The sequence below is a fragment of the Amblyomma maculatum genome, chromosome 3, assembly GCF_055883805.1.
Source record: "Amblyomma maculatum isolate TAMU_Amacu chromosome 3, ASM5588380v1, whole genome shotgun sequence".
NCBI classification, from domain to species: domain Eukaryota; kingdom Metazoa; phylum Arthropoda; class Arachnida; order Ixodida; family Ixodidae; genus Amblyomma; species Amblyomma maculatum.
The window spans coordinates 19759512-19775312 of NC_139346.1; the positions used below are offsets into that span (position 1 = coordinate 19759512).

A 15801-nucleotide genomic window follows, 5' to 3' on the forward strand; every position below is an offset into this window, starting at 1 on the left:
TTCAATATTTGTACTCCCCAGGAGAAAAGATTCAGCCTTTTAATACTAGCAGCAAAGAACTCTTCTTAGATGGATTATGTGGGGGCAAGGCAGCTTCCATTGCAGGTGAGTAAGGAGACAGGGCAAGTAAAATGGGTGTCTGATCTTTCCATTTAGAATGCTGCAATTTCAATATAACATACCTTTCGGCACTGAAAAAGCCCCTTTAAAACAATCTCAGATGCAGCAGATTCATCTTGGAGAACGACCGTCCTTAACATCGACCAAAGACTTTCCACGGGACTCCATGGCCCACACGACACAATAATGCTGACTGATCGGCGTCATGAAGCCCAGCACAAGGACACTGGAAGCACCTCTTGCCCACACAGCTGACTCACTAGTGCACACAAGCAGGCAAAGGAAATCACAAAGCAACAGCTTGAAGGTGTTTCCCTTGACGACTTGGCCCTGGCTGCTCTCTAGGCCAGGGTTGCAAGCATGAAAGCTAGCCCCAGTGATGTGGTGTGCATGCATTTTTGGCTCAGATGCACAGCACCTGTTGTCATGACCTCTGACAATGCGTGCCAATGCTCAGGTGGTGTGATTCAAGAGTGGTTCTGTCTCGGACCATCATCATAATAGTCCTGACATCTCAACACCTTCACAATGTGCACGAGGAGGGGACCAAATGCTGAAGGAGCACCATGTCCCAAACATAGTCCTGCCCAGCATCTCTAACAAAAGGCCACCACGTTGACAAACACCGTGGGAAAAGCAGTCCAAACACAACCAAGCAATCACCACACCACTGAAATTAAGACCGTGGGGCTGCACTAGAAACATGTAGCCTGCTTTTGGTCGAGCAGCATCTCCACAAAGATGCTCTGGAGCAGTGATTTTGTATCCTGCTATCATGGAAAGTGAGTCTCCTTTCTAGTCCTAACTTTTTAAGTCTTAAGCTTTCTTTCACCTTGTATCATTTAAGGTAGTTCAGTGTTTCCTGCAACCTTTCCAGACTTAGCAGGGTGCTCCATTTTAGGTTAGTCCCTAGGAAGTGAATCAATGTACAGCGTAAATTATTGCAGCTTTAGCTCTGTGACCATCAGCAAAGTCGAGAGCTCCTGTCTGCTACGGCCACCCTCACAACACTCAGTGCCGCAATGATGGGTAAACAGAATCTTTGCTATGCCAGGATTTCCACATGCCCCACAAACTGCCACCCTTCCTGGAAAGGTCTTCTCAGGAATGGCCTGGATTTCATGAGCACGGTCAGCTGAGACACAAGCCACTCACTCGTGGTTGAATGCCTACGAGTGAATGTGAAATGACGACTGCCCAAATGCTCCCATCAAGGGGGAGAAAAGTAATCAGGCAGCAGGAAGCTATTCCCTGAATATAACATCTTGAAGTTGCCACTTCAGACACGAAGCATCAGCCCCAGAGTAGCCGCTACAAAGGCCTAAAACTGAAATTCTATGATAGGCAAGGTTGATACCTTTATTGCATTCCTTGATGCAAAGACAAACAAATGGCATGCATTTCAGAAAATTCCCTCGAGCAAAATGTCCCTTTGAAGAAAGAAACAAATATACCATAATGATATTGTTAGACTAGTAGGAAGAATGAACTGAATCAGTGTTGAAGGCGTATGTGATGAATGGAAGAACACAGTTTTTATGGTCCGAAGCAGCGCACATTGCAAGCAAATTGGCGAGAGTGCTGTTAAACCATTTGTTTGAGGGTGGTGGTAAGGGGTAAAATGTCTGAAATCAGATGCACACAATCAAACAAGTTCTTCAGTCACATCGGCAGTAAATCATGACTCTCGGGGGACCATGTCACAAGATGTCGAAATGCAGCATGAAAAGAGACAATTGGTACGCTGTAGTAGCGGGAAGAGCAGCAGTCTCACAGTAACGAGTAAGATGGTCCACCCATACAACAATCCAACAATGGCCTTTTTTGTGACTTTGGGAAAGGACCCAAAAGGTCCACTCCGACTTTCTCAGAAGGAGCCTTGGGCTACAGCGTACCAATTGTCTCTTTTTATGCTGCATTCCGACATCTTGCGACATGGTCCCCCGAGAGTCTTGATTTACTGCCGATGTGACTGAAGAACATCCTTGATTGTGTGCATCTGATTTCAGGGTGAAGCATTCTCGGGACTACACCAGTAGGACTTTTGTGGCTCTGGCACTGAGTACAGCTGGCCGCATACTGGTCAAACGTGTGGCACCAGTAGAATCGCTCTCGAGTTTTGTGCACTTCTCACGGATCCCGGGCACCCCGAAGCTGGATCGTCGTGCATGACGCGTAAAACAGAAAGACTGAGGTTTTCAGGCACTACCAGCAGGAACCGACGGCCGGTGTCTGAATAAGCTTTCTTGTATAGCAAGCCATCTTGTAGACAAAACTGACTGTTCGAGGTCGGGTCCTGAGCAGCTTTCAAGAACGGCTCCAGATGCTGGTCACTGTGTTGCTCTGTTCGAAAGGCGCAAGTATCAGAACATGTTTCAGATAAAGCAGTGAGATGTAATGATCGAAGTTGTCTGCGCCACATTCCGTGGTGGCAAATAGCAACCAGGAGAGGCAGTCCACATCTGCGCGCCGTCGGCCACTCTTGTATGAAATTGTGTAGTCTTACTCTTGCAAGCGAAGTGCCCAGCGGGCCAGGCAACCAGAAGGATCACGGAGATTGAATAGAGAATCTGTTACTACTACTAAAGGCCTTCATCAATACGGGTAGACGTCTTTTTTTTTTTTTGTGAATGATTTCAGGTGGCAGTAATCTACACAAAATCGTCATCTTTCTATCGCGCAAGAGTTACTAAAGCTGTCCAAGGACTCTTGAATGACACCCTGCTTCAACATTTCCCTACTTGCTCGCTGATGACCTTGCGAACGGCGCCACAGGGTACAGTTTTTGGCAAATTGGGTGTGCATATCAGGTGTCAATGCGATGACTGGTGCGTGACCAGGAAAAGGAGCGTGAACTGGCGGCCTTCGAGAAGTCAACAATGGACGAATATTTTTATAGCAAATCTTCCAAAACATCACGCTCTGTGGCATTAAGCGAATTACTAACCATACCACGCAGCTGAACATCCACGGAGGATATTGCGACATGCCGCTCTGGTACATGCGTAACCAAAGCCACTTTAATTGGCACGTATTCACTACAAGAGGCAAGCTTCATGCCAGCTGCCAGCTGGCTGCGTAGAGCAATTAATGGTCCACAATCACATGCGGCCCTGGGTTACCAACACCGAGCAATGAGGGACCAGAAGAGATGTCTTCGTGCAGTTCGAATAGTTAGGCATCACGGTCGCATCAAACGCTTATAGCAGATGTCTATGCAGTGCGTTCCGGTATCGTCACACACGCAAAGCACATTACCATAAACAAGATCGAAGAATTCAGGCGGAAGGCAGCCTTCAATGCTGATTTCGCCCATGCGGCAGTCTACGGTTGCGCCACACGTGCACAGAAAATCAATACCGTATTTACTCACATAATGCTCACACTCGCATAATACTCGCACCCCTGACATTGGGAGTCAAAAATCCGATTTTTTTTTTTCTCGCATAATCATCGCACCACCAATATTACCACAGCGAGAGTCGTCTGCTAGTAGTAACAAGCGCCATCTTTGGAGTGCTACTGAACCTAGCTGGCCTCATTGTGTGCACGCACTACCAGGTGGCGATAGCGTGCTCGGGTAGATAATCATCATCATCGGTTATGCTCGTCTTTTTTTTTTCCCCATGATGCTCGTAGTCGTCGCCATTTTGCAAGGTGTCTCCGCGTCTCGTCATTGTTCTTTCATTCCGTCCGTGTTACTTGCTTTGTTCGACCGTCTACAGTGTTCTTGGTGCCGCATCACGATGGGGCGGTACTCAAGTTATACAGCTGCTTTTCAGCTGAAAGCTTTCGAGTATAGGCTACAGCATAACAGCCGCGCTGCCAGCAGGCACTTCAACGTCAACGAGTTCTGTGTAGTGCGCTATTGGAGACAGCGATTGCAGTGCCAATACGGTCTCGGATCAAGTCTCTGATCAAGAGTAGAACTGTATGGTCTGCTGTGAGCATTATACCACGAAACGCGGGGAGTGATGATGAGGCTGCGTGCAGTAAATAAAGTGCTTTAGCAATTTGTGCTTTTGACGACCCTGTACTTTAATAACAAGGGTAAGTTCTGCTTGAAAGTGATGTTTTGGTTATAATTACAATAGCTGATCAAGGAATCCTGATTTGCACCTATTTAAATTTGTTTTTAGCTATCGCACCCCCTAACTTAGCATCAATTTTCCGCGAAAAGAAGTGCGAGCATTATGAGAGTAAATACGTACCAAGAATTACGTCATGTGTGGAGCAGGGTAGTATGGCGAATTCTGCCAAAAACACGGTTCCTCCAAGACTCAACTTGGCGCTGCACACTCCGACAGGGTGCACTAAATCGTCACTAGGGCTAGGAAATTGGCATTCCTGTACCAAGAAAACATAGCTTTGGGTCTTGGTATGTTTTTAAATAAGCTCATGATCGAAATAGTGTGCACCCATGTCCACTAATATCATTGTAAAAACACAGTCAACAGACACACAGATCTTATTTTCGAGCATAGTAGCAAAGGGAGGTATTTCAAAGAGTAGCGATCGGTCTTCTCCGATGGCCACGCCTTCATCGGCCACGGCGCCTACATTTCCGAAGATGGTGACTGGGAGCGACGCCGCGGGGACAGCAAATGGCGGGCACAGAATGAGGGCGGTGGAGTCAGACTCTGGTTGGAAGCCGGCAAGTGGTTGCGTACGCCACCGGGCAGAAACTGGCCATGGCGGAGGCGGCGGCCAGTACCGAGGGGAGTCAACTGGGTGATCACTGGTCGTGCCTGGGTATGTTGGATGGTTATACTGTGATGGTGGACGACGGCGGCATATGGCCTGGAACAGATATGGCCTGGAACAATGCACCGGTAATAGACGGGAGCAGAGTGGAGAAGGGGCTGGTCCTGAATGGACCCGATGTCAGGGTGTCGACAATGGCCAATTCTGCTCTGATCTGTAAACCTGGGTGGTCGCCTAGGTCTTTATGGGCGAAGGTTGTTACGCTAATCAGGACGCCTCGAAGAAACAGAACTTGTCGCCGCGACCATTCGTTGAAAGAGGCAGGGCGTGCTGTGTGAACCAAAGACAACTCAGGCTCCGATTGCAGCGTGTAGGCGGGTTCGCACGGAAAAGATGGCCGGGAGGACACTAATGGAGTGTGCCGAAAGGGCTCTTCACAAATGATTTGCCGGATAGTCTAGGTGAGGTCTGCAGAGACATGCTCATCAACGGTGGCGATGGTTGTCATATTGGCCAGCCTTCCAAAATTAGGTGTTACTCTGTGGGTCTTCAGTGCTTTGAAAGTGCAATGTGATGGAGGACAGCGGAGACATTCAAAAATCATCTTTGGCGATGAGAAAGTTGTAAACATCACCTGCAATGGCCTTTAAAAGATGTCCTACTTTGTCCTCATCAGACATGCGAGAGCCGACGGTCTTGCGCAATTTGAGCACCTCTTTGGTATAGGTAGTACAGGTCTCGCCGGGTAGTTGGGCAAAACGGGCAAGAGTCTGCTCGGCCCGTTTCTTGCATGCTTGCATGCAAGAAATGAGTCGCCGAAGCATTGTTTAAGTTCAGTGACAAAGAGCTCCCACATCGTTAGCGTGTCCTCATGATTTTCAAACCAGATAAGGGCAGTGTCGGCCAGCAAAAATACAATGTTGCCGAGCTAAGTGGTGGAGTCCATTGTAGCGGCTCACCCGTTGGTAGTGGCAAGAGCCAGCCAATGTCCTCTCCCGCTGCGCCAATGAAAGGGTGGAGCTCTCGGTATGGTGGATAAAGGCCGGAAGCCGGCCGACTTGACGTCGTGAGAGCACAAAGCTAGACTCAGTCAGCGGCAGCATGGTAACGAGCAGGGGCAGAAGTCCAGCAAGGCGGAGGCTACGACGAGGCTCCAGGGGCGCGTCAATGATGGGGTGATGCCGGGGGACCAAAACAGCACTCTCCACTAAAATGTAACAATATGTTTTACAAGAAATGCTCCATAAAGAGCGCCAAAAGAAAACATCAGAAAAGTTATCTACTTCTGGTGCCCTTTGAGCCAAGTACCTAACCAACTCGCCCAACAGTGCTAAGTGAATTAGGGGAAATTAAATGGCATATTCACGTCTGCCAATCTGGCAAGAAAAAACCGGGAGATCATTTATTTCCGCCAGTGGTGGTGGGGAGGGAGTGTTCCCTCAAATTTTCAGGCAGTGTCCAAATGAGTCCCTCTGCATAGACCTTGCAGTAGCAGACTATGCCACATAATAAAAAATCTGTTGGAGTAGTTTTTCACCAGCATCAGGTGGTGGAGGGTTGTGTTGCACACACAGGTTTGGGGGAGGTTTCAAATCACCTTTGGCACTGACATCACATCCACATGTTGTGCCAAATGCAAAATTTCTGTCCTTTCTTGATGTCACGAATTCAGAAGTACAAGACCACAGCTGCTGGTTTTGCAAAGAAAACCATCTCTGTGAGCAAAGGCAACTAACTGGGAGAACTAATGCAGAGGTTGCACAATCAGTAAAACAATCTCAAGTCTCCCTTGAGAAGGTTGGCAGTTATGCATATTTGGAACCAGCACAGAAAAATACATGTTCCTTGGATGAACAAAACCCTATCAGCGACCCTCAACTTGAGCTCAAACTGGATTCCGTGTCACAGCAAAATGTTCTACCTTAGGCCAAACAGGGCATAGCACTGAGAGTTATCATAAAATTCTGCACAGAGGCTTTTTCCCCAGATTTCAGACGACTAATTGTCCCATTTTATATGCAGATGCAATCTATTATTTGGCAGCCCTATGCAATCAGGAAGCGCTACCTAGCATTAGAGTTTCAATTTTCACCCCGCTGACATCACAATGCACCTACATTGTGTCGAGACTGTGAAAGCAATGCTTGGCTCTTTTTAGAAGGAAAGTAATCGCAGCCACTGGTACGCTGCTCTCCAGCCTCACTCTGCATTTGGATCATGCACACTTGGAGCAGCCTTTCTGAGGAGCTTGCTTCCAAAAAGTGTGGGTTGAATAAGAGTTTCTACGGAGGAGACCAGGAGGCCTTCGAAGATGGTGCACCTAATGATGATGACGGTAACAAGTACAGACTCCAAGGACACTTCCGGAGTGCACTTGTGGTGTGAGATACGAGTGTGGTGCCCAGCAGATCTGCACATGCCAAACATAAATGCCTGTGCTGCTGTCCTGTGCCCACATCAGACAGTGTACAACAGTGGGAGCTACGTTTTATTGCGAAAGCAATACTACTCGCACTTTCAAGCCTTCGCGTGACCCGGCCGCAGTTATGTCTTACCCACGTGCCGCTGTGACGTCATACCCCGCGTGACACACGGGCTGTTAGGAGCTGCCAACTTGGGTTTCTCGTTTCACATGGGACGGTTATGTCCGAATCACCCTGCTAGGACCCTGGCATTCACGTTACCCCTATAGGCCACTAAGGCACATTCATTCGGCTTGGTTAAAGCAGGGCTTTATATGTGGAAGAAGAAAAAGAGAAGAACGCTTGGTCACCCGCAGCTAATGCTTTCACTCAATATTTGGTTCAGCAGCGTTGAACCCTTGTAATTTTTTCTTTCTTCATGATGCTCTTGAATCAAGAACGAGAGGGGGAGCAAATCAGTACAGGGCGGGGCATAGCCGTGCAGCACATCCACTTCAGTCAAGTGCGAAGTGCAGCGTGGTGCAAATAGATGCTTTCAGAGAGTAGGCCTTTCCGCTCACCTGCGGTGTTGGTTCTGCTGCTGCATGGTGCACACAGCAGCCAAGGCAGCGGTCTATACGCAGACATTTTTTTTTCTTCAGTTTTTGGTGCCCCCAAATTACGCCTCACATTATACGTGGCTTTTACGATAACCACAATGTTCACACAACAGGAGACTGTGTTGCAAGAAAAAGTATCGAATACTGCCGTGTGCCTTCTTTCGTGCTTCTGACCAGATGCGCTGTGCTATGATCCTGTCCGTAAAAGTTAAGCGCATCACACCACTATGAACCATCACCAAAAAAAAAAAGAAAAAAAAAAAGAAAAAAAAAGAAAAGGGCACACAACATTGTCTGGAAAAAGGTGATCACAGCCAAAAGTCTGCCCCAGCAGAGCCCACATGCAGCAAGGGGGACACAGCAGACGTGCACAGCATGCATGCAACAAGCACACTGAAAATGGGGTGTCACTACCTCTCCTGCGCCGCAACCTGCATGCCGTCTGCGTCCGTCCTGGAATAATGCGCACACACATTCAGGGGGAGCAAAACAAAAGAGGGCACACAGCGTGCACAGTGCCTGCCTCACAGCTGGCCACTGCGTGCAGTAATTCCACGCACACTCTTCTAGAGCAAAGAAGAAAAGCATACTGGTCCCTCTCGACTAAAAACTGCTGGCACTAAAAGGTCAGCCACATCAGGAACATACTGCACAACCCCACTGCAAGCAAAACCAAGTACAAGAATCTACGTGAGGCAACGTGGATATCTGACACCGCAGCTCCTTATTCCCAAAACCCAGACGACACATTGTTTTCCTTCCCAATAGCAGCTGCGATATGTCAACAAATTGTGGACATATTTTGTAGCCATGTGCAATGCGGTCAAATAGACGTCTCCAAAGCAGCTGCTTTGAATAAATCTGGCATTAAAATGCAACTAGGGCGCTGCTCTGTGCCTGCTGTCCCACCAGTGTTGTTGCAGAGCAGTACTTTTGTAACAAGAGCCTTCCTGCAGAAAAAGAGTCAGTCCACATCCTCAACATACCACTTTTCTGGTGCATAAAAACACATCTTCGTTTAACATTCATATTTAGAGGCTTTCAATGAAAAGTTGGTATATAAGACACACTTCAGTTAAGGCAATGAAATTTGAACATACAACACTTCTTAGGAGGTGCAAAATGATAGAAAAACTCTTGCACACGCAGAGCAGCAACACCTTGTTTTTACTCAACGCATTCAAAGGCTTCGGAAGCGCTGCAAAAAGTTCACAGACTTCTGCCAGCTGAGAAGACTTTGCAACCGGAAATGCTTCTCTGTCATGGCGATAGAGGAAGCTTGCAGTTAGCACAGTAACAGTGCCTCACGGAGATAGCTTCATTTTCCTTTTTGCCTGACTTTCGTAGCAAACCAAGTTGCAACTGGAAAAGCGAGTTGGCTTGCCCTGGCTACTCTTGGTAGTCCTCATCCTTTGTCATTTCATATTAGTACTAATGCTTAGCGCCTTTGAGACAGCCGTAGGTTTTGTTATCACGGAAGTCATTACCACTGACATTTAACGTTCACCAGGAACATTGCACAAAATGAAAAAAAAAATGCACACAGGACGCATCATTGTACAGGACGCAATAGCAAAAAAAATATGTGGTTGTACACCGAGAAATACGGCACTGGTGGAGTTTGGGGCCCATTTGTGGAATCTCAAACTGCCGGTTTAAATTATGATTTCATTGTTGCGCAGCTTTTACTTTTAAACAACTCTGGTGTCTGAAGCTGATTATAAAATGCATCATGTGGAGCAACTGAACTTGCAAGCTACCTACAAGCTCTCAAAAGCCAGCCGGCAACTACGAGACCGCTTTAAAATTTCCCACTTTCGAGCACCTCCTCCAACACATCATAATGCAGCACACATCAGCTTGGGATGGCTATCAGCGGTTCCAGTAAATCTAGTCAGGAGCTTCCGCCGCCAACAAACTGCTTCTATCATCAGTGCTGTGTTTTCATATTGTGTATTCTGGTAAGGACCAAAGGCAGACATGCGGAAAGATCAGTAATGCGACAAAAATGGCAAAACTTGCAGGCAGAAAAGAGATGCAGTAAAATGGCAAGTTGAGTGAGTTGGTACATAATTAAGCAAAAAAACAGCGCAAAAACGGAGACAAGAGAGTAGAGAGTAGAAAGAAAGAAGGAGACAGAGTAGAAAGAAGACGACGGTCCCGTCTTCTTTCTACTCTCTTGTCTCTGTTTTTGCACTGTTTTTTTGCTTAATTAGCTTAGAAAAAAGATGCAGCAGTCGCATAAGTGGGCAAGGCAGAGAGCCAGTGAGCATGAATGCACCATAAGGTTCTTGGATAAGATTGCAAGCCATCAACCATCAACAGAGTGTGGCCCAACACATCATCTCTCCGTGAAATGATTTTCATGGTAATAAGTTAGAATGATGTGTCGAGCCAAACTATGTTGGGTAAAAGTTGAAGTCTCCTGGACTTAAGATTTATTTTCACTGAGTTTAGTAAGGCAGAATTCTAAAGACCCGTTCACACTTGCAACTCGCAGCGGTTGCGCGACTGTTTTGGTCGAAAAGCGACAGTCACAACTGGTCGCATCGGTCGAAAAGCACTGCCGCGGGCCGTTCGGGCACTGCTCGATTTCCAGTCGCAGGACTGCTGGTCGCAAACCGCAAACCAATCAGCGGCTCAGCTGACGTGAACGAAAGTTAGCTTTACTCTATGTGGTGAACAGTCAAGGTAGACACGCTGTGGAAAGCAACCCGCAAGTCGCATTCACAAGTGTGAACATTGGTTGCTCTCTGGTCGCATGCGACTGCCGGTCGCGCGTCCTTCGCGAGTCGCAAGTGTGAATAGACCTTAAGAGTAATAAGGTAGTTTCAAGAAACCTATGCACTGTTCCTTCATTTACCATATCGCAAGGACAGCCAGACTGGCCCATTGCTGGGAAGCTTACCAAGCGCGGAAGTGAGCCAAGATTGAAGCGGAAGCGGAAGCAGCAACTGTGGCCAATGGCTAGCACCTGTGAAACCTGGTTTAAGGACAGTTCTTTTCAGGTGAACATTTATCTGCTCTGGAAACACCTGTGTACGTTAACTTATGTGTCGGCTCAAACTAAACCAGTTTCAACTTTATGTGCAACAAACTCTGTATACAGTGTTTAATCCTGCTAACTTCCATGTCCAGATGGAGTAGCGGGACATGTTTCTGTTAACAACTTCTTAAAGGTGCTTTGTAAGGATATCTCCAATTGGACTCCTCATGCAAATAAGATTTGCAGAAATACACAAATTTGCATAAAACTAGACGTCTGATACTTAACTAACTGGAATATCAATTAAATTTTGCTTTAGTTAATTCTCAAATTACACAGGCTTGGCATATTGCAAGAAAAGAGCACCAAATTGCATGGAAATTGAAATCTGTTGGAACACACCAACCACTTTTTCTTTAATTACAATTTACCGATGATAAGCAAAACATTTATGAAAGCTTGCAATTCATTTCTACAATGAAATTACCCGTGATCAGGTTCATTTTCTAATTTGAAAAGTAATTTCCAAATGCCTCCACTGGAAACAAACTATGGCACAAAGAAACTTGATTACTTAATTCCTGAATTACTAAACACCCACTAAGGAACTTCAGCAGCAGCCTCAGGCCCTTCATAACTCCAAGAACAATATAAACACTTGCCTCCTGTCTCCCTGACAGACAATTTTTGTTTTTAGCTTTGTGCAATGCTAGTTTCCTTTGTTTTACTTGCTTTCTGCGTGTTACTGGCTCTGTCTCTTAGTTTTATTCTCTCCCGACCAAGTACACACATACAGCGGAGTCGTTTGCTTTCCTGCATCATGGATCACTGGTCGGTATTGACTGTGCCTGTTGATTTGCCAAGCCATGTAATGGGTGGAAGGGTCTTGTCAAGTGAATTGACTTTTGTTTCTTCACCTCAGACTGTGGAAAACCAGTTTCCTCCCCCTTCGCCATGACCGATCACTGCCACTCCAGTGAGCGTCGTGGCAGCGCCGGCTGGGAGAGGAGGTAAATACCTCCCCTTGAGGGAAGGAGAATAAACGATGGATGCGCCACCAAGACGTCTATGCGGGTTCCCGCGAGACGAAGAAGCAGAGCTTCTGGTTCCAGCCGGCAACGAGAGCGGTCCCCCCCCCCCCCTCTCCCGGCAAACGCCGGGGGATAGCAGGCACAGAGTACTCAGCGCACACGGGAGGACCCGTCGTGCACAACCGCTTGTCTTCTGGTTCCCAACGGCGACGCGACCGGTAAATACCGCACGCTCTCACCGCCTCTCGCGACAAACGCCGTGGTAGGGCTTTGTCCGAAGAATGCGGCGCGCACAGGAGATCCCGACCACCATATTCTCGGCGCGTGCAAATGTCCACCGCCGAAGTCGCACCCCCCTTCCCCAGCCGGTGAGTCAAAGTCCTTCTTACCTAGCCTTGCCCTTCCAAGGAAAACCTTGTTAATGTATAGCTAGCCGGCATGCTCTGTATTATTTGCAAGTGCAATAAATAGCATTCAAGTATTAACGATGTGTCGTCCCCATCCTTTGTCCCCTCCACGGGTCGCTAGCGAGAACGTTGCACCTGCGGAGTGTGAGCGGGGTGGAATACCGTCCCCTCATACCGCCACAATGGCGCCTCAACGTGGTTCTCTCATGCAGACGCACTTGAGCTCATAGTTTCTCGATGATACCCCACTGACCCAAGTTAACAAGTATCTTGGTGTTCAAATAACTGATGATCTGTCCTGAAAGGCTCACATTGAATATATTACTAACGATGCCAACCGCATGCTCGGCTTCATCCGTCGCAACTTTTCCCTTGCCCCTATCTCTGTGAAACTACTGCTTTACAAAACATTCATCCGCTCAAAAATTGAGTACGCTGCTCCAGTGTGGGACCCATACACTAACTCTCTCATTGTGTTGCTTGAATCCATCCAAAATCGCTCTGCAAGGTTCATAATGTCTAATTACTCCCGCTATGCCAGTGTTACAGAAATGAAAACAACGCTTAATCTTCTAGATCTTGCCATACGACGCCGCATTTCACGCCTTTGCACATTTCATAAAATATATTGTTACGGTGCGCAATATCTAGATGACGACGACGCACTGGTGTTGTGTTGTGAGGAAGACGACGCTCAGGCTAAGCTGGGTTCGTGCTGGTGGTGTGTGCTTCTGAGAGTTACCTGGCGTTTACCGCTGTGTAAGTTTCCCTTAACATTTGGTGGAGGACTGCTGGAAGTGCACCCGTAGGAAACCTGGATCTCCGTAGTGGCCGCCAGATTGGTACCATCACTATGCCATCCGACGCCACATCAGCTTCAGCGGCCCCACCAGCTTCCACAGTTTTCATGACGCAGCCTCGTGACCCGGGCACCTTTTGCGGCACCGACCATGTCGACGTAGAAGACTGGATCGGTATGTACGAGTGCGTGAGCAAGCACAATCATTGGGATGCGACCCTCATGCTCGCAAACGTCATCTTCTATCTGGCAGGTACGGCGCGCGTCTGGTTTGAGACGCATGAAGACGATATAACATCCTGAGATATGTGCAAAGAGAAGCTTCGCGATTTATTCGGCAAGCCGATCGGACGCAAGCTCGGCGCACAAAAAGACCTCGCATCTCGTGCCCAGTCTTCGACAGAATCATATTTATCTTATATTCAAGATATTCTAGCCTTATGCCGAAAAGTGGGCAGCGCCATGTCCGAGTCAGACAAAGTGGGTCACATATTAAAGGGCATTGCAAACGATGTCTACAATCTGCTGCTTTGCAAAGACTGTCCGACAGTCGACTCAGTCATCCAAGTTTGCCAGCAAGCAAAACACAGTCACATTACTCCCCGCTTCGACCATTTGCAAAACACAGCTGCTAAGTCTTCGTGCGAAGATAGTCCAGCACTTCAGCAGCCATCTCATCCCTCCAACTTGACCAGAATTGTTCACCGAGAGATAGAAGCTATGGCGCCTGTTGCGTTCGCTCCTCAGCCGGCAGATGCTACTATAGCCTTAATACAACCTGTCGTTCGCCAGGAGTTCGCAAATGTGGGCCTCAACGCGAACGTGGGCTTCAACTCTGGCCAGTCTTCCGCACAGCCCTCGTTCCAACCTAACGCACAGCCATCTGTCCAGCCCACCGTTCCCGTGGTAGCAGCTGCGGCTCCGACTGCGCCCTTGCCGACGCGATACCGCTACCACTACCGCAATCCGAACGAATGGCGAACCTCGGATGACCGACCCATCTGTTCACGTGTCGGCCACATTTCTTGTCATTGCCGCAGCCGTTGGATTCCACCACCTCGACCCCGCTACTTTCTTGATCACAGCACCGAATATCATCCACACCCAAACCATTTCCAGGATACGCCCTCTCGTGACTAACTCGCCAGCCCCGCGCATATCCAGCCGCTCACCGTCTCCTCAGACCCGGAGGTCCCGCTCGCCGCTATCTCGCCGTCCATCATCTCCCCACTTCTCTGGCTCCCTTCCGGAAAACTAATTAATGCAGCTCCCGGAGGTGATGCTGCATTGACGACCCGGCCCGAAAATCCTCTGCTGACCCTCGCTCACCGCCGCAACCTTCTAGACATCTGTGTGGATGGTGCCCCTGTTACTGCCCTCATTGACACTGGTGCCCAAATTTCAGTCCTCAGCTCATCCTTTTGCCACCGTCTCAAAAAGGTTGTCACGCCTGCCGCTTCATCCGCCGTTCGTGTCGCCGATGGAAGCGTCGCTACCATCGTGGGACTGTGCACTGCGCGCGTTAGTATTTCCAGTCGCACTACCCCTGTCCTCTTCATTGTTATCGACCGCTGCCCTCACAACGTGATCCTCGGCATCGACTTTTTAACGGCCCATTCTGCCCTGATTGATTGCTCAACTGGCCTTCTTCGCTTAGACCTGCCTAACTGCCCCGAAAACACCGATATCAAGCCCCTCCTCCGATCCGCCGAATTTGTTCGTCTACCACCCGAAGCTGCTATTTATGTTCCACTGGCCCCATTCCCCGCAGTTCCCGACGGCACATATGTCCCTTGCCCAATTACCGATGTTGTTCTCCGTCGCAACATCATACTCCCTCATATCGTTGTGACTGTCACTGCTAACCGCACCTACCTTCCCGTCCTTAACTTCAGCCGCTCGACCCAAGTTTTACCCCATGGCATCGCACTTGCTGATCTGTTTCCTTTAGCGGACTGCGAAGTTGCTGCTCTAACGCCTCAGCATCTGTCAGAGCAGCCTATATCAGCTTCTTCACATTCGAACCTCTTTTCAAGCATGATATCTGCAGATCTGCCAGATGACCAAGCCAGAGCTCTCTCCGACCTTTTGCTGTCTTACGCTGATATGTTTGATTTCGGGGACCGACCATTGGGCCAAACATCCGTTGTGACCCATCGAATCAATACGGGTGACGCCAGCCCCATCCACAGACGGCCTTATCGTGTTTCCCTTACTGAGCGGCATGCTATACAGAAAGAAGTTGACAAGATGCTGACACAAAACATTATTGAGCCTTCCTGCAGTCCCTGGGCGTCCCCTGTCGTATTGGTCAAAAAGAAAGACCAAAGTTGGAGATTTTGTGTCGACTATCGCCACCTTAATCAAATAACAAAGAAAGATGTTTACCCTCTTCTGCGAATTGACGACGCGCTTGACTGCTTGCATGGTGCCAGCTATTTTTCTTCCATCGACATACGTTCAGGCTACTGGCAAATTGCTGTCGACGAACGGGATCGCGAGAAAACCGCATTTGTCACCCTCGACGGACTCTATCAATTCAAGGTGATGCCATTTGGACTCTGTAACGCTCCTGCGACATTCGAGCGCATGATGGACTCGCTCCTCCGTGGCTTCAAGTGGACAACATGTTTATGCTACTTAGATGAAGTCGTCGTTTTCTCTTCCACGTTCGCAACCCACCTTGATAGGCTTTCTACAGTCCTGGCCGTTTTTCGCCGCGCCGGTCGGCG

General features: G+C 48.3%; 1 protein-coding gene across 2 annotated transcripts in view; it reads right to left on the reverse strand.

Moving 5' to 3' along the window:
• vib (phosphatidylinositol transfer protein vib) overlaps positions 1–15801 on the reverse strand; it is an 80443-nt gene that overhangs the window by 44702 nt on the left and 19940 nt on the right. The window contains exon 5 of one of the 2 annotated variants that reach the window (XM_084597338.1): positions 8261–8299. The exons of the other annotated variant lie outside the window; for it this stretch is intronic. Coding sequence (XP_084453464.1) covers positions 8261–8299 — 39 coding nt within the window. The remainder of the gene's footprint in view (positions 1–8260; positions 8300–15801) is intronic. 2 annotated transcript variants of the gene reach the window in all.